The sequence below is a fragment of the Lissotriton helveticus genome, chromosome 9 (genome assembly GCF_964261635.1).
Source record: "Lissotriton helveticus chromosome 9, aLisHel1.1, whole genome shotgun sequence".
Taxonomy (NCBI): domain Eukaryota; kingdom Metazoa; phylum Chordata; class Amphibia; order Caudata; family Salamandridae; genus Lissotriton; species Lissotriton helveticus.
Window position 1 is genome coordinate 530,865,620 of NC_136070.1, and position 22,917 is coordinate 530,888,536.

The 22,917-nt window shown below is 43.2% G+C and overlaps 1 protein-coding gene across 2 annotated transcripts in view; it reads right to left on the reverse strand.

Annotated features, from left to right (window-relative positions):
- Positions 1–15,088: 15,088 nt before the first annotated feature.
- LOC144781505 (cytochrome P450 2F2-like) overlaps positions 15,089–22,917 on the reverse strand; it is a 678,085-nt gene continuing 670,256 nt past the window's right edge. The window contains exon 10 of one of the 2 annotated variants that reach the window (XM_078660390.1): positions 15,089–16,376. In XM_078660390.1, the coding sequence (XP_078516516.1) occupies positions 16,195–16,376 (182 nt within the window). In that variant the 3' untranslated portion in view covers positions 15,089–16,194. The remainder of the gene's footprint in view (positions 16,377–22,917) is intronic. The other variant, XM_078660391.1, reaches the window with a different exon arrangement.

Sequence of the window (22,917 nt, forward strand, 5' to 3'; positions counted from 1 at the left end):
TTGGTAATTAATTATCTAATTGGTAAATAATTTTGTTAATTGGCAATTACTATTTGTAATTGGTAATTATTTATTATTAATTGGAAAATATTTGTAATTAATTGGTAATCAATCAATGTTTTATAAAAAGTATTATTTGGTATAAAAAATATAATTTTATTGTTTAATAATTTTTAATTGTGAATTAATTTTAAATAATAATTTTTTGTAATGAAAAATATTTTATTCTTTAATATAAATTATTTGGTGAGTAATATTTATTAATTACTATGTATTGGTATTTGTTGTTAATTTATTGTTAATTAATTATTCAAATGTAATTGCTTTTAATATTTATTAATTGTTTGTAAATGAAGTAGATTTATTTTAAAATTTAATTATACATTATTTTAAATAGAAAAATTATTTATAAGTATGTTATATTTAAATTCTACGCTATCCAACACTTTCCCTACTGTTGCACCCTCTGGAGTTGGAATAGTAATTTTTACCCCTACGCTATCCAACCCTTTCCCTACTCTTGCAGCCTTTGGAGTTAGAATAGTAATTTTTACCCCTACACTATCCAACGCTTTCCCTACTGTTGCATCCTCTGGAGTTGGAATAGTAATTTTTACCCCTACGCTATCCAAAGCTTTCCTTACTGTTACATACTCTGGAGTTGAAATAGTAATTTTTACCCCTGCTCTATCCAACGTTTTCCCTACTATTGCACCCTCTTGAGTGGGAATAGTAATTTTTACCCCAACGCTATCCAACGCTTTCCCTACTGTTGCACTCTCTGGAGTGGAAATAGTAATTTTTATCCCTACGCTATCCAACGCTTTCCCTACTGTTGCACCCTTTGGAGTTGGAATAGTAATTTTTACCCCTACACTATCCAACGCTTTCCCTACTGTTGCTCCCTCTGGAGTAGGAATAGTAATTTTTACCCCTATGCTATCCAACGTTTTCCCTACTGTTGCACTCTCTGGAATGGGAATAGTAATTTTTACCCCTACGCTATCCAACGCTTTCCCTACTGTTGCACTCTCTGGAGTGGGAATAGTAATTTTTACCACTACGCTATCCAACGCTTTCCCTACTGTTGCACTCTCTGGAGTGGAAAGAGTAATTTTTACCCCTACGCTATCCAACGCTTTCCCTACTGTTGTACTCTCTGGAGTGGGAATAGTAATTTTTACCTCTACGCTATCCAACATTTTACCTACTGTTTCACTCCATGGAGTTGGAATAGTAATTTTTACCCACCCGCTATCCTACGCTTTCCCTACTGTTGCACTCTCTGGAGTGGGAATAGTAATTTTTACCCCTACGCTATCCAACACTTTCCCTACTGTTGCACTCTCTGGAGTGGGAATAGTAATTTTTACCACTACGCTATCCAACGCTTTTCCTACTGTTGCACTCTCTGGAGTGGGAATAGTAAGTTTTACCCTTACTCTATCCAACGTTTTCCCTACTGTTCCACTCTCTGGAGTGGGAATAGCAATTTTTACCCTTACACTATTTAACGCTTTCCCTACTGTTTAATTTTCTGGAGTGGGAATAGTAATTTTATATTCTACGCTATCCAATGTTGTCATTACTGTAGTTTTTTTTGGACTTTAAATAGTAGTTTTATTTATTTATGTTTTTAATATTTTTTGCATTATTTTAGATACTGTTGTATTTAATTAAGTTTAAAAATATTGAAAGTATATTTAATTTTTTTAATTTATAAAATATATTTGTTTATTTTTATTTATGTTATTATTTTATGTGTGTAGATATTTTTGTAATTTATAGTATTCTTTAATAATGTATAAGTAATTAAAATAATTAATAAAATGTCTTTGGTTAAGGACCCTAGCCAGCCCACCCTTCTGACACAAAGGATTCCACCGTCGTGATTTGGTGCAAGTGGTCTGTTTTTAGATAGCCAGAATATAACCTTATTTAGAAGTTCCTGGCGTCCTTCGGGTTTCCCGTGGGAGGGTGCCGGTATTCCTGAGAGAACAAGAACAAATGGGGCGGCTTCTGGGGGTAGATGTATAAATGCTGCTCTTTTTGGGTCCCGTCTGGCAGCAGTATGCTTAATAAACCCAGATTTGGGGGCGACTTTAGGGACAGTAATAGCAGTTTTATTAGGAAGTTGTGGAGAAGTCTGGGCATATTTACTTATGTTAATAGACAAATGAGCATTGGGGGTAATAGATAGGTCAGAACCATTGGATATTACCTTCTTAGTAAAGGACGGAGAATTGATTTTAGTGTTTTTCTCTTTTGTTATGATAGTAGCCGGAGGGGCTCTTCCCCCATTAGATGGATCTTTGATAATTGGTGGATAGTTGGCTTGAATGATTTTCTCTATACCTGTTAATCTATCACCCAAGACATACATTTTTTCTACCAATGGTGATACGATGGAATTTAACAGTAGCTCTAGCTGAGACAGTAGAGGGAAATAGGGAGAAGGTACTTGGTCTTCACATTTTACAGTCTCCACCGTAATTAAGGTGGGGTTAGTGACTGGTGATGTAGGACCAACACACTTTTTTGGTAATTTCGGATGATTCCCTCTGTCATTAGACCCATCGTACTTCCTTTTAGCATTTGGGCCCTGAAATAATGCAATACCTTGGGTATTATCTATTAGAGATGGTAGAGATAAGTCACAAGGTTTCCTATTAGGGGTATTGGTACTGGTGCTTTTTACGGGGGATGGCGATGCCACAGGGGCATACTTAGTGCCACATAAAGCGTTTATTTCCTCCCAAAGAGAGAAGTTCTGGGGACTATCAGGGATCAATGGGGGAGATTGCCTAGTTACTATCATTTAGCGCAGCTCATTCTCCTCTTCACTAGTAGTGGGCTGAGTTCTACTGGTCACAGTAAAGTTTAAAGTCCCTTGACCTGGGTCACGCTGTGAAGGAGATTTCTTATAGGTCCCCTTGCGTGACATAATACAGTGTGGTAATATTTAAACGGTGAAGATGGCTTACTGGGGAAAATACACTGTCCGCAGAGTGTTGATGTATAGTTCAAAACAGTGTACCTCCTCTTGTCGCCGATCTGAAGGGGGTGGCCCGTCCCGTCCTCCTCTGGCCTCTGAGGGCCACAGAGGGCCCGCCCTTTGCCCGGGCTTAGCCCGGCGTCCCGCGAGGGAGGGCTGACGGTAGTTTTATGCGCCTCCTGGCGCTAGGATTGATCACGTGGTTCTTTGGGCTGGTGGGACTTGTAGTTTCCCTAGCCTGCACTCCACGCAACGGCCAGCGCGTCCCCTGATGGTAGTGGGAGCGGGCAGCGGGAGGCAGGCAGGCGCAGGCAGGCGGCAATCCCAGTGGGTCAAATTGGTCAGCAGTCCTCCACCCGGTCTCCCAGCGGCAACAGGCAAGTTCACGATTGCTCCCCCATTTAAAGACATTTAAAAAAATTCGATATTTTGACTGACTATATTTTTTACAGACTATATTTTGGATTCAATATTTTTGTACTTACCTGTTTGTAGATAGGAATTCGATATTTTGGCATTCTATATTTTGGTGACTATATTTTGGTAAGTCTATATTTTGTCATTCTATATTATGTCAGTGATCCCTTCTACCCATCTCGAAAAGGCACAAACAACCACGAGTACGTATTTCAGGTTGTTGCATCTCTCCATGTGAATAAAATCTAGCTGCAAAACCTCGAACGGATACGTCGGAGGAGCAAAATGACCAGCTGGGGTTGGAGTTCCCTTACCAGGATTGTACTTCAGCCAAACCATACAATTCTTGACCACATTCTCAGCACACTTAGGAATTCCAGAATTTTGCCATACTGGAGCCAACAACTTACAGATCCCTTTCACACTAATATGAGCCATTCCATGCGCCATCGTAACCACTGCAAGCACGTACGCATCGGGTAACAACCATCGCTGATGCTCTGACAATTCAACCCAACAACCATTTGTATCTAATTTACCCGTACTCTCTCTCCACACACTCAACTCTTTCTCTGTAGCTTCAACTTGAATGGACTTCACACTCTCTATCGTATCTTCGCACATTCTAATGTCACCAATCCATCTTGCAGGGCCCGCAACATACATTCGACCTCTCGTTTCTTCAATTACATCTTTTTCAATCAGGTCATGAATGATCGCTAGCAACGCCCTTTCACCTTCACTAGAGATCTTGTATTGTGGAATGTGTGGCATTTTAACATTCGCTTTCAACGTCACAACATATGGCGGTATTGCCAAAAGACCCACATCATTAGGACCAGTAGCCCAAATAGAATCAGGAAGAGAAGACAATTCTGTCGGAAGTTTATCCTTCGACAAATACATCGAGGAGACCACTTTCTTACCCAGTGTAAGTTGTACTCCCGAGGGAGAACAATACAATGTCGCATACAATCTTTTCAACAGATCCAATCCTAACAAGTTCTCACCACAACCTGTCGTCAGAATAAGGGGTGCTTCGAATTCACAAGGTCCAACAGAAAGAGACATAGGACTAGAAATCAGGTTCCTAACCGGGGCGCCAGAAAAGCCTACTGAAACATTCGTCCCGCCAGACAAAGGTGTGCCAGGGAGTTTAGAGTGCATAATAGAACTTTTTGTAGCACCAGTATCCAACAGAAAAGGTTCTGACACACCTGATGTAATCACCTCAACATAAGGTCCACTCTGATCTACTGGAACTGAAACAACTCCCTCTCTCTGTCTATGGCTGTCCTAGCAATCATCACCTTCCATATTCACACCTTCTGGATAGTAGTCATCGGCATAGTACTGAGTTGTCCTACCAGACGCGTTATTCTGCTGGTCAAAACTATTCATTGAATTTTGTGGGGGAAAGGGACGCCGTTCTGGGGGAAACCTCCACGTCCTCTACCTCTAGGAGCTTGTGGAACACCCCGGCCTCTTGTGCTAGAAACACCATTCATATGCTGTAACAGAACAGGGCAGCTACTTTTAAAATGACCCTCTTCTTTGCAATATGCACACTGATTAGGGCCTACAGGAAAATGTGGTTGAGAAGACTCAAACCTTTGCGAGTTTCTCTGAAACTGCTGCGGTTGCTGATAATCACGCTGGTTACTACGGGGCGGATACGCCTGCTGTAAAAGAACCTTCGTCTTTAGCTCTTTTGTCTTCTTGTCTGCTCTATCCTTCTCATCCTTATCCCTATTTTCATAGTACTGTGCAGTAGCCAATATTTGTGCAGAAGAGGAAACAGCCCAAGAACTCTCTGAATCTTTCAATTTCTTACACAACTCGGGAAGCAAATTGTGCACAAATTTGTCAACGAACAAGCGCTGACCACCCTCAGTACTCATGTCTTGACCACTATGGTTGATGAACGTTTCTTCAAACCTAGTGAAGAAATCAGACACGGTTTCCTCTTTCTTCTGCTTACATGCAGACAATTTATCCCAATTTACACGCATCGCAGGCATTAAAGTCTTCATGTAAGTAACGATCTTACCAGGGAGTTCTGCTACTAAAGGTTCAGGTTTAGCACCGCCTACTTGTCTATCATTCGCAGCACTAATATCAGCCCATGTGTCACCTAACTCCTGCGCATGATCCGTATGGCGAATCAATCCCCACAAAGGCTGCGGAACAACATTCCCAAACAACATGTCTATGTCAGCTAAATTCAAAATACATGAGTCTGCGGTCTGTGATAATTCCTTATAATACCCTGCAGGATTTTTACGGGGTCAGGCAAAGTCTGTTTAAGAGCCAAAACTTCTGCTCGCTTCCATGGAACATGTACCCAGACACGCTGAAAATGAGCCGGTGCAGCTACAATACCAAGACCTACATCAGCCTGAACTGCTTCCTTCCATACTGGAGGAACCTCTCTCATTGGATATTGTCTCACTTTCCTCCTAACAGAAGGATCAAGCTCAAACAACGACCGGCAAGGAGACTCGTTTCTGAACGAAAGCAGTGTTGCTACGGCTCTTTCAACGTCGAGACCCACAATCGTGCCTTTCGCAAACTCGAACCGTACACGGCACAACTCAGGTGGGTTGGGTTCCAAATCATTACCCTCAAATTCTTCACAAAGGAAAACACACATTTTATCAAAAACATACCTCTGCTTCGGTGCTTCCCATTGGCGGAAGACATCCATAACAGACTCTAACTCATATCTTGTAGGATCAGTAACCCATTTATGCGCCAAATGATCCAATACTTCCTTCTCTCTAGAATCAGGCAGTTGGCTACGTAACTGTTTACGCTCTGAAACAGGGGTCGTAGTTAATGGCCCAAAGAAAGGAGACAAAAGACTAGTAACAGTATCAGTCATTCTCTGTCGAACAGAAGGAGAAGTTGACAGGACCGGAGATAAAGCAGATTGAGAGGAAGCCAATGTAGGAGCAGTAGCAGAGGAGGCAGCAAGAACAGGTGAAAAAGTCGTAGGAATTAAAGACGGAGCAGGTAGCAAAGTCGGCGGCCCTTGAGAAGGCTGCACCAGAGGAGTAGGAGCCAACTGAAGAGGAGCTGGCGGCTGTTGAATAACTGGAAGCTGCACAACTGGAGGTTGCACAACTAAAGGTTGCGGAGGTGCTGTAGCACTCTGCGCATAGGGGGGTGGTGAACTCAACAAATGTGACATTAAAGGATCTTTCTCAAGTTCCTTTGTTGCATCTTGCTGGAGAGGTGGCAAAACTGGATAGCATTTATCAATCGCCAGTTTACGTTGCCTGTGCAACTGCTCACTCGCCTGTTCTTCTTCGTTATCTTTATACTGCTTAGCAGCCTGCATTATCGAGATACCCCTTTCTCTTTTATTTTTCTTCGCTAATTTAATTTCCTTCTGTTTGGCTTCCTTTCGCCATAGGCGGAAAGAATCAAACATCGCCGGCCGGGCTTTCTTCTTAAAAAGTCTAACCTCTAGATTATCTAAAATCTCGGTGTCATAGCTACCATATTGGGGCCACTTTAAAACACCGTCCTTCCTAGTGTATCGGATCCATATTTCATTATACGTGATGGGGCCCACGCCATGCTTTACATAGAGCTCATAGGTTGGAGTTCCAATCGGAGGAACCGGACACGAGTCCTCCAATCGGGAATCCCTATTTCGACCACAACAAAACAAATTCCCAAGTCTGCTAAGACCAGGCATCTTCGCTCTCTAGTCTAGCTTCAAGCTTCAAGGGAGTATCAAAACGATTGTCTCGTGAATACACGAGTCCCTCGGCTTTGGTACTTGCAAGTTCCAAATCAAAGATCCTAACAAATCAAAGATCCCAAGGGATACCCAAAAACTAAGAACCAAGACTAAGGACTGGGAGACGCTTCACTCATACTTAACTGAGGTATCGATGACGTCACCAGAAGACCAGTCTATCGTCTCGCTCTACAAATCACCAAAGGGTCCAAAACAGGGCGATAGTCAGGGCAGCAGTCCTTTGCAGCCGTCGGAAAGCGGGGAACCTCGCAGCAAAGACTTTCGGACCACGACGACATACAGGGGTTGATGAAGTGGCTGGCCTTCCTCCAGAATTTTCACACGAAACTCCTCAATGACCTCAGGCTTGGACCGGTACCGCTGAATCGCCCCACGTTGGGCGCCAAATGAAGTACCGGGTTATTTAGAACCCAGCGGTGCCAGGGGACACACCCAAAGACTTCGGATTCTCCTGTCTCAGACTACAGAAACGCAGAGACTTCTTGGTGACGTCAAAGATCTAATTTTATTGGCTGCAACCAGTAACAGATATCCTAGAAGTACAACACGGTGTATGTTCTCAGGAGACTGCTCAAACTTACTCGTCCTTTTTATCCCAAATATTGTGCTCCAGGCAAACATTCCTTATTTACAGTTGACCAATCAAATGTGTACACGACTAAAGCATTGCATAACAAACCCACATTTCATTGTCCAGCCCACCATCAATTACCCAGAAAGGCTCAACACTCTTCATCAGATATCGGACGGACCCCTAATAAAAACGGGCACCTCCTCATCGTAAGCAGAACGGGTACCTGCCCTAAGGATTTGAACAGAAAGGCCTAGGAGAGGTCCAAATGTATTAATACAAAGACACCTAAGCCCAAGCAAATTACACCATACAGACAGGTTTATTCGTTTAGTATCAAAATTTATTTTTCAGGAATGAATTTATTTAAGGGACTGCTTTTATTGCTAATACATAAATATGTTTCGTGGATTAGCCTACACCGTAATAAATAAACACAATAATAAAAATAAATAAATAGTGGTTCAAATTCCGCTCTAGCGTATCATCAACATTCATACAGCATTCATTCTCAGGTCAAACAGCACCAAGCGATGATGGTTGTAGATAACATGGGGACCGATGGTTCGAGGTCCAGGTAGGTTCTGAAGGTTCCTAAATAGGAAAGAGCGCCTACGCGCGTTTCGGTGTATGGTCCCGTCCGGGACTACACCTTCATCAGGGCACAGTGGAAGGGCGGAAGGGGAACCACAAACAGGTAAGATTTCTGTGAAATAAACATTAAAAACAGTAGTTAGGTGTATGTACATTTTTGCGAGGGTTTAGGTGTAAACTTAAATACGCTCACATCTACATTCAGATTATGGACATCCAGTTTGTGGGCGGTCGGGACTAGACTTGCAGAACACATTCATAGCATCATAGAAGTATTATTTTCCATAGAAAGGGAACAATGAAATTACAGTTTAAAGGCTATGCTTTACTAGGACTGCTAGTGGGCAAAAATAACCAGGGTGAGGGATCTAACTGGGGGCTGCACATTCATTTAATGTAAGTGCTGAAAATAAAGGATGTAGGGGTTTAAAGGTGTTTACCTGGCTGGGGTAAGATGAGGCAGATGGCGTTCTAGAGCAAGAGGCAGGCGCGGAAACCCTGTTAAAGAACAGAGCATGCTCATAAAAGTGTACAGTGCCGATGATAAGAGCATGGAGCGCTAAGTTTAAACAATCGCGCACGATAGAGACGCACACGGGCGCAATTACCTGCGATGGCGGGGGATTCTCTCCTCGGTGGATTCTCTAGAAGTCTGTCCCCGGGAATGTGCTCCAGCGGGGCGAGACTGATGGGGTTCTGGGGCGAATGGGATGCGCAGAGACCCTGTTAAAGGACAGTGCATGCTCAGAAAAATGCGCGATGCCAGTTGAAAAGAGCATGGAGCGCTGGATTTAATCAATCATGCTTGATGGAAAGGCACACGGGCACAGTTACCTGTCGTGGCAGGGGATACTCTCCTCGGTGGGTTCTCAGGTAGGAGGAAGCGCGCCGCCGACCGGTACAGGGATAGATAGAAAACCTGTACAGGAAATATATGCACAAAAGAAGGTGCTGGTTTAAGGATGGAATTTCACAGCATGGGTGCACTAGCGCCGTGGGTGGGACTGCGTGGGAGGGGGGCGCGGGCTAGAAATCTTACCCAGGGGGGGTCAACGATGGGGATGAGGTCCCTCTGCTGTTTAGACAAATGAAGTCCGTCCAGGCATTCTCATGGCTGCAGGGATCAGCGGAGACACTGGAAAGATAAGGAGTGAGGGTCACTGAGAGATTTTAGGGAGAAAACCTAAGTAGTAAGGTCTATGATTCTAGCAGACGAGTGCGAGGGGGCATAGCGGACTGAGGGCAGTCAACTTACTTGAAGTCGCATCTGGTCGGGTGTCCCGGTCGGCGGACTCCACAGAAGTTGGAACGGCTGGTCTCGGAGCAGGGCCACACTCCTCAGGGCATCTCTATATATAGTGAGTTAAACGCTATGATAGCAGTCAGCTGCGAGGGCGCGCGACCTCACAAGGGGGCATAGAAATGAATGACGGTTTAAGATGGCCCCATAATGGAAGGGAACTGTGGCGGCCATCTTAGAATGGCTAAAAGGGCCGGGTTTCGAGATAGAACGACCTCATATGGCATGAAGGGGGGCACAGAAAGGTATTGGGGCACTGCAAAAGATCGGGGGGGGATTAGAAAATTGCAAAAAAAATATAGAAGGAAATTCAAGCGAGAAGCTTTGAGAACATAGAATGAATTTGGGGTAAAAGTTGCTTCCAAATAGATCACAAACAGGGTTTATTGGTGAAAAATAGTGCGAGGAGTCTGTCAATGGGCAGGGGGACCTCAGCGAGAGCTATTTATTACTAGGTTCCTGCAAGAGAATGATAGACCATATTGGGGGACTCCGATTCCAACAAGGACCTTGTCAGCAAAATACTGCACAGCACAAGGCGAAGAGAGGATTTACAGTAATGCATTGGCCCACGGGCATTCCTCGTTGAGGCCCTTTTCCAAACTGTTGAGAAATACGATCCAGAAGACCTCTCGTTTTTTTCTCCACAGTGTGGGGTCAGTGCCCGCCGGAGTTTGCATCTTTTCCAATATAGACCACCTGAGGTCTGTTTCAGAGTGTTCGAGGGACATCCAGTGTTCGACAAGGGGAGCTCCCCTTTTGCCGATACGTATGTTTGATTTATGCTCCCCGATGCGGAATCTTATCTCCCTGCTCGTTTCGCCAACGTATGGCATTTCACACGGGCATAGGATAATATAGACACAATTGGTCGTCCGACAATTGGTCATGGTGGAGAGATTTATACTGCGGGTGGGCGTGGGGATCACATTTCCTCCTATGGCGTTTGGACATGCTTGGCATCTGCCACATTTGTGGTTGCCAGTGATGGGGTCAGGACCAACAATGGACCTTTGGATCAAAGGTTTCGGATCACGCATTTTGCCTCTTACTAAATGGTTTCTAAGATTTTTGTTGCGCTTGAATGCAAAGATCGGTTTGGGTAGAACATCTTGGTCCTGATTTAAATTCAAAAGAAACCAACTGGAGTTAATGGCCTGTCTGAGTTGGTTGTTTGCCGTGGAGTGTCGCGTGATGCAAACAATCGATTCCTTAGGGGTGGGGTTCCTAGGTTCGAACATGGAATCACGGTTGTAGTATCTGGCCCGTTTGAAGCTCTCCTTGACCAGCCGGTAAGGGTAGCCCCGTAGTAATAACTTCTCCTTGAGCATATCCCCTTCAATTAGGAAGTCCCTAATGTCTGTGCAATTCCTTCTAATTCGGAGAAATTGACTGAACGGGATGTTATCACGTTGACAGCGGGGATGGTAACTGCCGTATTGAAGGATGGTGTTACGGGCAGTGGGTTTGATGAATAGGGATACCGTGATGACCTGATTATGATGTCTGACCCATAGGTCCAAGAATTCAATTTTGTCTTGGCTGAAATGGCTGGTGAACCTAAGGTTAGGGTCAGCAAGATTGAGCCACGCAATGAATTCAATCAGGGTGGTGTCATCCCCCTCCCAGATAAAAAACACGTCGTCAATGAAACGAGACCAGGCGCGCACATTTTCGAAAAATGGGGCCATCTCGTTGTATATATGGGTTCGTTCAAATTCTCCCATGTACAGGCAGGCAATGCTGGGTGCACACGCAGCTCCCATGCTGACTCCACCTATTTGGTGGTAGAAATTGTTGTTAAACTCAAAGTAATTCTCCTTTAAAACTGTTTTTAAGCATTCCATGATGAAGCTGGCATTCTCAATTTGGGGGTTAGATGTTAGGATATTCTGTACAACGGACAGTGCTCCGGTCTGGGGGATGTTGGAGTAAAGAGACTCCACATCCAAGGTGACCAGGAGTTGCCGGTTGTGCTGATAGGTAATTCCTTCCACCTTGGAAATAAAGTGGCCTGTGTCCTTGATGTAGGATTCCAGGGTTCCCACTAGGGGCTGGAGGAATCGATCAATGTATTTGGATAATGGCTCTAAGGCGGATCCAATCATGGATACTATAGGCCTGAGAGGGGGGTCGTGTGGATTCTTATGGGTCTTCGGGACCCCATAAATGATCGGCATTCTGGTGAATGTGGAGTAAGGAATTCAGCTTCCTTATCACAAATGTGACCATTATGGACTCCTCTCTCAATTATCTGTAAAATACGACGCTTAAGGGCAGGTTCCGGGTTCCTAGTAATTTTTCTATAGTATTCAGTGGCAGACAAGAGGGTGTTCATTTTTTCAATGTATGTGGGGGTGTCGAAAATGACGATACCCCCACCCTTGTCACATGATTTTATAGTGAGGGTGTCATTAATTTTCAAGGACTTGAGAGTTTCTTCCTCAGTATTAGTGAGGTTACGGGATCCCTTGGGTATAGATTTAAACATCCTATTGATTTTGAGGATGACTGTTTTTTCGAAGGTCCCGACCTCATGGCCTATGTCCTCCAAGTTGGGGGTAAAATTAGACGGGGGTTTGAGGCCCGACTTGTTTTCATTTTCCTCCGGGGAGGGATGAGTCAGGAAGAATTTCTTGAGGCGTATTTTTCTGAAGAATGCATGAAGATCAATCAGAAACTCAAATTTATTAAACCGTGTGGTGGGCACAAAGGATAGACCCCTCGATAACAGGCCCACCGTGTCCGGGGTCATTTCATTGGTGGACAGGTTAAAGACCGGGATTGGTCTTACCTTGTCCAGTATTGCTGGTGTCGGGTCTGGACATATGGTTGGGGAGGACCCTGATGGTAGTTGCCACTGTGCGGGTTCCGATTCCTTGGTTTGTAATTCCCCCGGCGGTTCCCTAAAAAACGATTAGATCGAAAGGGTCTGTCAGTGTTGTCCGGTCTACCCGGAGGGGGGTAATTGCTGTCATAATGGGCATCAAAGTTAGTGTTGTGGTTATCTTCGCCGCCGGAATCAGTGGTGTCTGAAAAGGTGGTTACGCGTCGATTACCCCAGTTTTGGTGGCCGCTCTGTTGGTCTACACTGTTGGAGGCACTATAAAAATTACTAGCAAGGTAAGGATATGCCTTCTCTTGCGTGAAGAGGCGGATATCCTTGCGAAACTTTTCCGTTTTCCTCTTAAGTAAGTACTCGGAGAAGGAGTCTAATTCCGCCTCAATCTCATCGAGTTTCTTTTTAGCAAGGTCTAGGGAATCTTCTGATTTTAGTTTTTCTTCAAGCGTCTCAATTTCTTTAGCGAGCATATCTAGGATCTGGCGGGCCGTCTCGATTATGAGCATCATCCAGTCCCTGGAGCATCTATTGGAGATGAGAGCCCATTTCTCCAGGAACTGTCTAATCTCTATGAAGAGGCCCGGGATGTTTCTAACTCTAAGGCCTATCGGTATGGTTCCCGCCTTCAGATAGTCGAGGATGAACTTGGCATGTGATTCTGTGCGCTTTGATTTTTTGCGCAGATTGAGAAGTTTGGACCATTCGCCCTGTAATCCTTTAGGGGGAAGAAAGGCGGAATTGTCACTAGATGAAGCGCCAACCATCTTGGCGTAGTCGTCATCGGAGAAGCCGAAGGTTTTAATGCTCTCCATGCTATGATCTCACGAGGGGGAAAAAAATATAATCAGCTCCGGGGTACGACTCGGGGAAAAGATAAGGAGAAGAAGCCTTAGATCGATGTGGGGTCCCCCTCTGTAAAGAAACCTCCTCATCGTAAACAGGTCATAAAGAAAGGAGCAGAGACAGGTGTGAGTCAGATAAGACATAGCTGTGTGCAATAAAAGGGTTATATTTTGCCCTACGCCTTGATCCTCAATCTCGACCAGCTACTGGGAAAGGAACTGGCCTAACAGGTTTGGCTTCGGGCAACGGAGTCAGCTTGCCCAGGTCACGCAGAAGTCAGCTAAGGTGTACGTGTCCCAAGGACTCGTTCGGCCTTTGATATTGGCCTATGTGAGGGCAACCACAAAATGGCTGCCGTACACAAAATGGAACCCGAGGGTTCAGAACGGGATCCCTGATTTCATGGTGATCTCGTCACTCGAACATGACGAAAATGCTCGTACATATTATACTCGCCATTTTCGGTCTGCTGATACCAAAATCGTCATGGTACGATGACCTTTACAAAACGGGTTCAGAATTCACGGAACCTCAACATGGCGTAATGCATGAAGGCATACTGCGTGAAGGCATGCCTGACCCTTTCAGGGCTCAAAAACTAAAAGGTACATCTTGAGAAGCATAGACCTGGGACTCTGTTTTTCAAGATAGGGGGTCTTGAGTTGTGGAAGTTCCTAGCTGTACAAAATACATTCCCCGATGTACCTGGACATTTTGAGATTAATGTAACTGCTGGGCCTAAATTTATTAAAAACCAGTGCAAAGCAGCGCTGCAACCACAGTTGTTTGTGATATGCTGTGCTAGGGGGAGAGAGCAGCTCAGATCCATATGTACTAAATATAGCACTGCTGCTATCTACCACAGTTCTGGAGCACAAACATGCTGCCTAGCGCTGGGTGCACACAATTAATTGCCCCATAGTCTGAAGGTTTGTGCTTGCTGCTTAGCTTAGGTTTTGTACTGGAAGGGTGCTCTTTCAGTACCAAATCCTAAGCTTAGACCATGTTTTAACATTTCACACATTGGAGTGTGTTGTACAGGGCAGCACACATTCAATGACTGAAATTTGAGGAGAAATGTAACAATTTTCTTTCTCAACTGCTGTGATAGTCTGACAATCATATATCTGGCCGTGGCTGGTAGCATGGGAGCACCCATGAGCCACCCATGGGACGCCACCTGCCTTAAGGAAGAGAATTCCACTATTGTCACAACTTTAAGGGCAATGTTCCAACGCAAAAGCATTTTGGGGCACTTTGTGTCACTTTGCAAGAATTTATGGTGACATATACTGTTGTTTTACCTGTCCCCTGGTGTCTAGGTAGACAGATTTATAGGCTAGAAAATCATATGTTAAAGAAATATCTCACAACGAATGGACATTAATTAATAGAGCGGATCTAATATGAAAATATCAGCTATAAGTAATACTAGTTTTTTTGGGAGGAGTCCTGGAAGTAGAAGACAAACACAATGCAGCATGAATAGAAAATATTGTGCCACTGGTTTTCAAATATTATTCAATTGATACTGTTTCTTTAGAGCTGTGTACCCAACTTGTTGCAATGTTACTACTGACAGCGTGTTAGTACTTATGCTACAATCTTTTAGAAAGGTCATTAATGATTTTCCCCATTGATCGTATGGACCTTAGTTGGTTGAATTGCAGTGATGAAAAAGAGAAGACATCAGCAGTGCATTTCTGACTTGTAAAGTCAATGCGACTCCACAATAAGGACCAAAAGTCACTAAATATGGTTAAATGTGTTTATTTTAGAATATTAATCAATCAGTAAATAAATGGAGCAGACATAGATGCAATAGGTACAGCAATCTGCTGATAAGCTGAAATATCTCAGTTAATGTGTAATAACATGACATACAGAGTAGTAACAGCCACAACGATACAGAAACAAACTATAGTAAATAGGTGTTCCATAATGATACTTCCCTTTTTTCTTCTAGATAAAGAATAGCTATAGAATTATCTATCAAGGATTCCATTTAGGGAGCTTAGAAGGTGTCAGCATAATGCATACCTCTGTAGTCTAGGAAAAGAAATATGTCTAGCATAAAGCTTCACACTCTCAAGGGCAGAAGAGAAGACTGTCTATCTCTGAGTCAAGAAAGAATCTGAACAACTATCTTTGGGAACACAAATTAAGACAACAGAATTTTCAGTTACATTCTTATCTTTTCGTAAACAACCAGGAACCAACCAAATTAATAGTTTGGAGAAGCATCCACACTCTCTCCTGTTTCCCATTCCATCGAAATTGAGACTGTAGAAGGCAACCTTGAACATGCAATTGTCCTGGTACATGATGAACAGAAGCCTTCTTGTGACCATTATTTCTCCACGCTCTCTACCGAGTTTCCCTTCAGGCCTCACTATTGACAGGGTAATGCAAACAATATGCCTTTCTTTAGCTGATGAGAAACCTGATACCTCACCTGCGAAATGAGAGAAAAGCATACTGGCAAGAGTAAACACATTTCAACTGAGGCCTGTAGTCAGGCCAAATAAATCCAGAAGTAAGCATGAACTTCAAGTGCATTACTATACAGATGCACGTCTAACTTGAGTATAAAAGCAAAAACATGAATAAATGTGAGCATGATTACATGTTTATATTGAATAATAGTGTACTCGTATATAAATTCCTAGCCTCTACAGTGATTGCATTTCATTAGTACATTTAGTTGCTTCGCACACATTAATGAAACTAAAACACAATATAATATAATGTTGTATAATATATTTGTATAATTACAACAACTGAAGGCTGGAGCATAAATTAAGCTGCTCCACTTCTATGATTTACAAACAATTCATTTATTCTGTTTAGGGTAGCTCTGTTAACGTGGAATCAAGGAGAACTTGAAGGGTTGGGGTACGTTTGCCAAAAAGATCCCGATTGGGCGTGCGTCAGTTTCTTCAGGGCTGAGTAAGGGCTTCAGTGTGAAGTTCTGTAAGATGCTTGTGATATAGATGAAAATCTCCATCAACGCAAAGTTTGCTCCAAGGCATATGCGTTTCCCTACAAGTAAGAGAATGACAAGATATTAAAAGGATTGCCAGATTCAGAACTTTTATATAGCATACATGAACTTGCTGTTCCAGGACAAATATACTTTTAACACGCATTGGTAAAGCCAATGGCTCGTGCAATTTGGCTTTATAAATGGAGACCGATTGACCTTGCTAATGTTTTTTTCAGATGCATTTCAGCCTCAGCAAAAGCAAAAAAGTAGTTTTAAATCAGAAAAAAATGTAATGATAAACAGCACACATGCATTATCACACGTGCTTCAATGTCTCATGATGCTGTGGCAGACACAAACTCACCACACATGCACGCTTTGCTTCTTGGTGCAGCAGTCATTTTCCTTTATTTACCATTCAAAGATGGCTGACTCCCAAGTTTGAATGGTAAATAAAAAAAACATAAAAAGTGAAGTGGGCCACATTTTTTATCAAGAAGATAACACCCTCACAGAAAAATTACAGTGCCTACCTCAACCTCCAAAATATAGATTTGTTTGTGGTAAAAGAAATTGCTCAGCAGATGCAATATACATGCACTATTCCAGTGTTTCCACATCTAATAATAATCACCAAATGTCCTGATTTGTTTTTAATAGGTAACTCCCCATGTCCAAATTTTCCCCTTACCCCAAACACCCAGGGGTGCCCGTCTGGAAAATACTGATGCTCCCTTTTTCGTCTTTGATTCTGTCTTATTCTAAAGCAAAGTAATAAATTGCCCAGGACCCTCATATTCCAAGGGGGCCCTTGGTAAAGTGAATGGGAAAGTCAATTAGTCCTTCCATGTACAGATCCACTCCTACACACTGTGCTGCTCTGTGCACAGTTGAAAGCTGTTGGCTTTGAGCCTGATTTAGATGTTGGCAGACGTGTTACTCCGTCACAATGGTGATGGATAACCCGCCCGCCGAAATAAAAAATCCCATTATATCCTACGTGATTTATACTTTGGCGGACAGGTTATCCGACAAAGTAACATGCCTAAATCAGACCTTTATTTGTAAACTTATACCGAAAGTGCCAACTTTCCCAGTTAGAAAAATCTTCTTGCAAGAGTTTGGTTTTTGGAAATTGCACCAATGCCAAGCTTAAAAATACTACTTCCAGTTGCAAAAAGAAATGGCTTAATCTATGAATCCATGGTCATTCATGCCTTGTTTTGGTACTGTATGAATTGCTGGCAAAAGTCAGTTTGAGCTTTTGGTGCTCATTTCTGAATGTTTCATTCAATCTTGTCGGGCATCATTAGGACTTGAATTAGAACAAAATGTGTAATAAATTCGAATGTGTTCCAAACAGAGCCTCCCTCCCCTTTCCCCCACTATACATTCTAAAGCGATCTCTGGAAAGAGGCACCTTGATGTGTCCACCACAAAACAAATATTATCTAGTGATGAAGTTGCGACAAAAACTGGTAGGTACCGGTAAGAGAACTTTATTTGCAACAGGGACTGCTCAACCGCCAACAGAACAGGCAACTTCATTCAACTGGTCAACATATTCAAACCCAGCATTCAAGGTTCTTTGTAGAATGGACACACGCAAGTACCCGCAAGGGGTGAGCATTTTATAACAGAGAAAAACGCAGTGAGGGAAGCCACTACATTATCCCCCTCCTCTAAATGTTTTTTTTAAAAGAAACCAGAACCAGGAGCAATAAAAGGGGAAGCAAGGTCAGACAGGAAGGGGGAAAGGGGAGAGAGAGCAGACGTGCATATGAAACGAAAAAAAGGGAAGGCGGACACAGAAAGGAACAAGAGAACCAAATTAGCAAAATCTCATAGGAACAGAATGGCGTCTATTGTTCCTACGCAACTTCAGCGCGAGAGGAGCATCTGATTGTTTTTCAATAGACTCATCAGCAGAACTGCTAAACTAGCGACAGGGGGGGAGCATATCCAGTCAACTCAACAACCCTGGACATGTTCCACTAATGTTTGTTGTTCACCCTAACAGAATTTCCACAAACCCTTTCCACAACCATGGGCTCAGAGAACCTAGCATCTCCCTTTTTGCTGTGAACAGGAATCTTCACACGCACTGTGTCCCCAACAACAAATGTACAAGGAACTGTTCTTCTCCTAGCATCAAAATAAGACTTTTGGCATAACTGAGCTATGGAGACATTTTCCCTGACGAGGTCGTCCACACCCACAATGGAATCCATCTTCACCCATTTAGACATCCATCCAGGGCACACCTTGTAGGAAGGCTTCCTTCCCCGCAACAATTTAAAAGGGAAAACTTTGGTGGATGAGTGCAGAGTGGTTTGGTACAACCATAGCACGGAGCAAACATCATTCTAAACGATGCAACAGCGCATTGTACACAGTTATTCCAAACCCTCTTCACTCGTTCCACAAGGCCGTTAGTTTGTCATTGATAAAGAGAACTCTTGGAGTGAGCAACACCACCTTGCACTAGAAAATCTTAGGATTCCTGACTGACAAACTGTACCCCGTTGTCAGAAACCATGGTAGACGAAAAACTCTCCTGCAGAAAAATGTCATTTAGGAAATCGATAACATTTTTGTAATCTGGCTAGAAACGGATCTCTGGCCACTTGGAATAGTAATCAATGACAACAACAGCCAAGCAAGAAGAGGGAGGAAGAAGGTTGAAAGGACCAACCAGATCAATACCGATTTTCACTAGCATAAGTCTGGCCCTAGACACCTCTCACCTTTGGACTGTGAAATAAACCTGAAACTCCTTCCCCCAAACCCTCCTCCATTTCATTGTAGGTTTCTAGATTGAAGCTCATATCTGGATTTCGATTTGACATTGAGCTATTGATTGCTGAAGATTATTTATAAAATTAGGTCTAAACCCCATGGGTCACAGTACATGAGAGAAAAAAGACTCTTCTACTTTATTAACGTCTTTAGGCATCTGAGCTCAACTGCATCATTGACCCTTTCTCCACTCTTTCAATAATGGAGCAATTTTTAATTGTTTAATTTCACTAGAATGTTGAAATGAGTCCCAATATACATTTTTTAGAAGCTCTGACTCATTTATACCACATGGAATTTGTGACAACACAGGACCAGGGATAGCAATTTGCATTTGAGGATGGGCCACACGTTTAAGTCTGGCTCAAGGCGCTGCTCACCTTTGCACTTTGAAATTACTCTGTAGCATCTCTCTGATGCATTTTTTTTAACATGATAGCGGCTGATGACATCATCCAAATGACTTAAACTAAATATAGAGCTGCACAATTTGCCCATTTGCTAAAAACAGCGCTTTGAATTTTCATGAAATGCTGTGATATTGGATTTTTTGTAAATCGGTGGATTAGTTCGGAATCTAGCAGAAATAGGGGGCTATTTAATGCGTAGGGAGTAAATCATACCCAATTTCAAATAACCTGATATTTGTTTCAGTCTAACCTGCCTCTCTGTACACAATCAATGCAATGGTTAGGCTGTTTAAAAAATCTTTTTGTGGAATATTCATTCTTCTGCGCACACAGCGCTTTATAAAGGATCACAAATTCAGTTCTAATGTCTTCGTCAGAAGTGGCCATACAATTTTCTTTCCTGAACTATTAATTGGATTTGGAGCGTTAGCCTTTTTCAGATGTAGGAAGCCAAATCTTTTTACATTTGTCTTTGTTCAAACCGCAGCTTCATGTAAAAATTGGAAAATCTACTTTTGACTGTAATGTTTGCTTACATGAAATTCCAGTCTTTCGAATTTAAGCTCCAGTTGTAAAATCAAACTGAAGTAAATTAGCATAAAGTAAGATGGGGATTGGTAGAATTAATGAAACAAGAAACCGTTTGATCATTGATATGAATAGTCTTAAAAGAAATAATGGCTGATTTTGGTGGTTTAGTGTTCTGAGGCATTCATGATGATCCATGTTGGGCCTTTTGGTGGTAGGTTTCAGTGTCAGTGGATCAATTTAACCTTTCATCCTTTTGAGATCACTAAAGTAAACCACTCAGATGAGTAGCAAACAAAAAAGTCTGTTTTTCTGCACCTCGATACCAAGATAAACATTTCCTTTTATTTAGGATTTATTTTAGACTATCCGATTTTTAGCCTCAAAAACAGGAGAAAATAATAATTTATATGTGAAAGAGAATGTGCTGATATGAACACAGCTACCAAGACATTCTGTCTCATCAAAACGGCTGCTACAGCCAAGTAGGCTGCAAAATTACTAGGTGACCTGTAGTAAAGTACCAAAAATACTTGTGACTGAAAGTAGAAAAAGCAGCCAAATGGTAGTCCGACTAAACTCAGAATTGAACCAAACATTTATCTTGACAGGAAGGTAAGAAGTAACTTTTAGTAAATATACCAATCAACTGCTTCTTCGAGTGTATCAAGCTGGAGAGTATTTACTTTGTTCTTGGGGCTGCCCATTCCTAATAGGTTATGTCCATTATCATTATCATAGTCATGATAAAAGCCGCTTCCTGAGCATTACCTGTCCTGCCACCTTAAGAGTGCACACACACACGCACACGCGTAGACACACACACATACAGACACACACACACACACACAAGCACACCCAAACACAAACACACATACACACACACATGCACACACAAACACATTGATGCAGAACAGAGAAAAAGCACTACACCTAAAGAGACTCAATCTTCTAAACTTTTGCATGTGTGCTGGGGAGATGCAAAATTGTAGATATCAAGGCAAATATTCCTCCTCCCTCCTCAGCTTTCCTAAACCTTGACCCACCATCCAACGCTTCTCACCTCGACCTTGTAGCCCCGCTGTCTAAAGAAACCTTCCTTTCCCTGCTTCCCTGCGTCAAGTCTGGATCCCCCTCCGATATCTGCCCAGCCCACATCTTGTGCGACATTTTCCTCACTTGCCCATCCCCCCCTCACTTTTCTCAATGAGATCCTTAAATCAGGCACTGTTCGCCCATGCCACAAATCAGCCACCATCATCCCAATCTTGAAAAAACCAGGCGCAGATCCAACAGCGCTAGTAAACTATCGGCCCATTTCCCTTCTCCCCTACCTGGCCAAAATTCTCGAACGCCACGTTACTGAATTCCTTAGCTCTTTCATAGAGGACAGTGGCTATCTCTCACCGTGCCAAGCAGGGTTCCGCCCTCTTCATTCCACCGACAAAGTGGTGGTCTCTGTCTTAGACACACTCCGAGCGGGGCAAGATGCTAATCTTCCATAGGCACTGGTGCTTCTTGATTTGTCGGCCGCCTTCGACACGGTGGACCACTCCACCCTTCTCTCCCGCGTCGAGGCGGCAGGCATTGGAGGTTCTGCCCTGGCCTGGCTCAGCTATTTTTGAGCGATCGCTCACAGGCAGTCCATCTGGCGAACTTTTCCTCCGAGGCCCGCAAAGTGCAATGTGGCGTCCCTCAGGGATCTTCTCTTTCCCCCCTCCTTTTTAATTTGTACATCTGTCCGCTTATTTCTGCTCTGCAGAGGATGGAGGTCAATGTGTTTAATTACGCCGATGACCTCCAGCTTATTTTTAACCTCTCTGACTCCCCTGACTCTATTTATAATTTTCAGTTGGTGATGGTCTTTATCAGGGATTGGATGAGCTTCAACCATCTTAAGCTCAACCCTGATAAGACCGAACTGCTTCTCACTGGCGGTAAACTCAATCCATGTTCCCCCATTTTTTGGCCCCCCTCTTTTGGTCCCTCCCCCTCTCCCTCTCCTTCTGTCAAAACTCTGGGAATCACTCTCAATCAACAACTCACCTTACACTCTCAGATTAGCACGGGGGTTTCTTCCTGTTTCTTTACTTTGCGCACTATTCGAAAGATTTCACGTTTTTTTTCCCTCTCAGCCCTTAAACTGATCTTCATGGCTATGGTCCTTTCCCGGTTGGATTACGGGAATGCCCTATACAACGTTGCCCCCGCATACGCCATCCGGCGACTCCAACTGGTGCAGAACCAAGCTGCCTGCTTGGTTTATGGTTTACCCAAATCGCACCACACCACTCCCCTTCTAAGATCCCTCCATTGGCTCCCGATTAGAGAAAGGGCCCTCTTCAAGATGGGATGTATTACGTTCCAGGCCCTTGCGGGAACAGCTCCATCTTTTATCATGTCTAAAATCGTACCCTACATCCCCGGCAGACTACTGCGATCTTCATCTCTGTCTCTCCTAGTGGTGCCCAGGTTCAAGAAGAGCAGAATGGGAGGCTCCAATTTCTCAGTCCTTGCTCCACAGTTTTGGAATTCTCTACCCATCCAAATCGATCAACATCATCCTATCTGGAGTTCCGCAGCACCTTGAAAACCAATTTGTTTGCACAGGCTTTTAAAATCTAACCCCTCCCCCCTTTTTACTCAGGCATCATTCTCCTCTACAGCGCCGTGAAACCGCCTGGTGTACGTGCGCTTCAATAAATACTTTTAAATTCAAATTCAAATTCAAGGCATAGGACTTGATTTACAAAGGTACTCTTACACTCCTGTCTTTACTACTGTTCGGTATTCACAAACTACGTTTTACAACTGCCAATAATAAGGTGTGTGGAGTTCCCACACACAGAGACACTGCAAT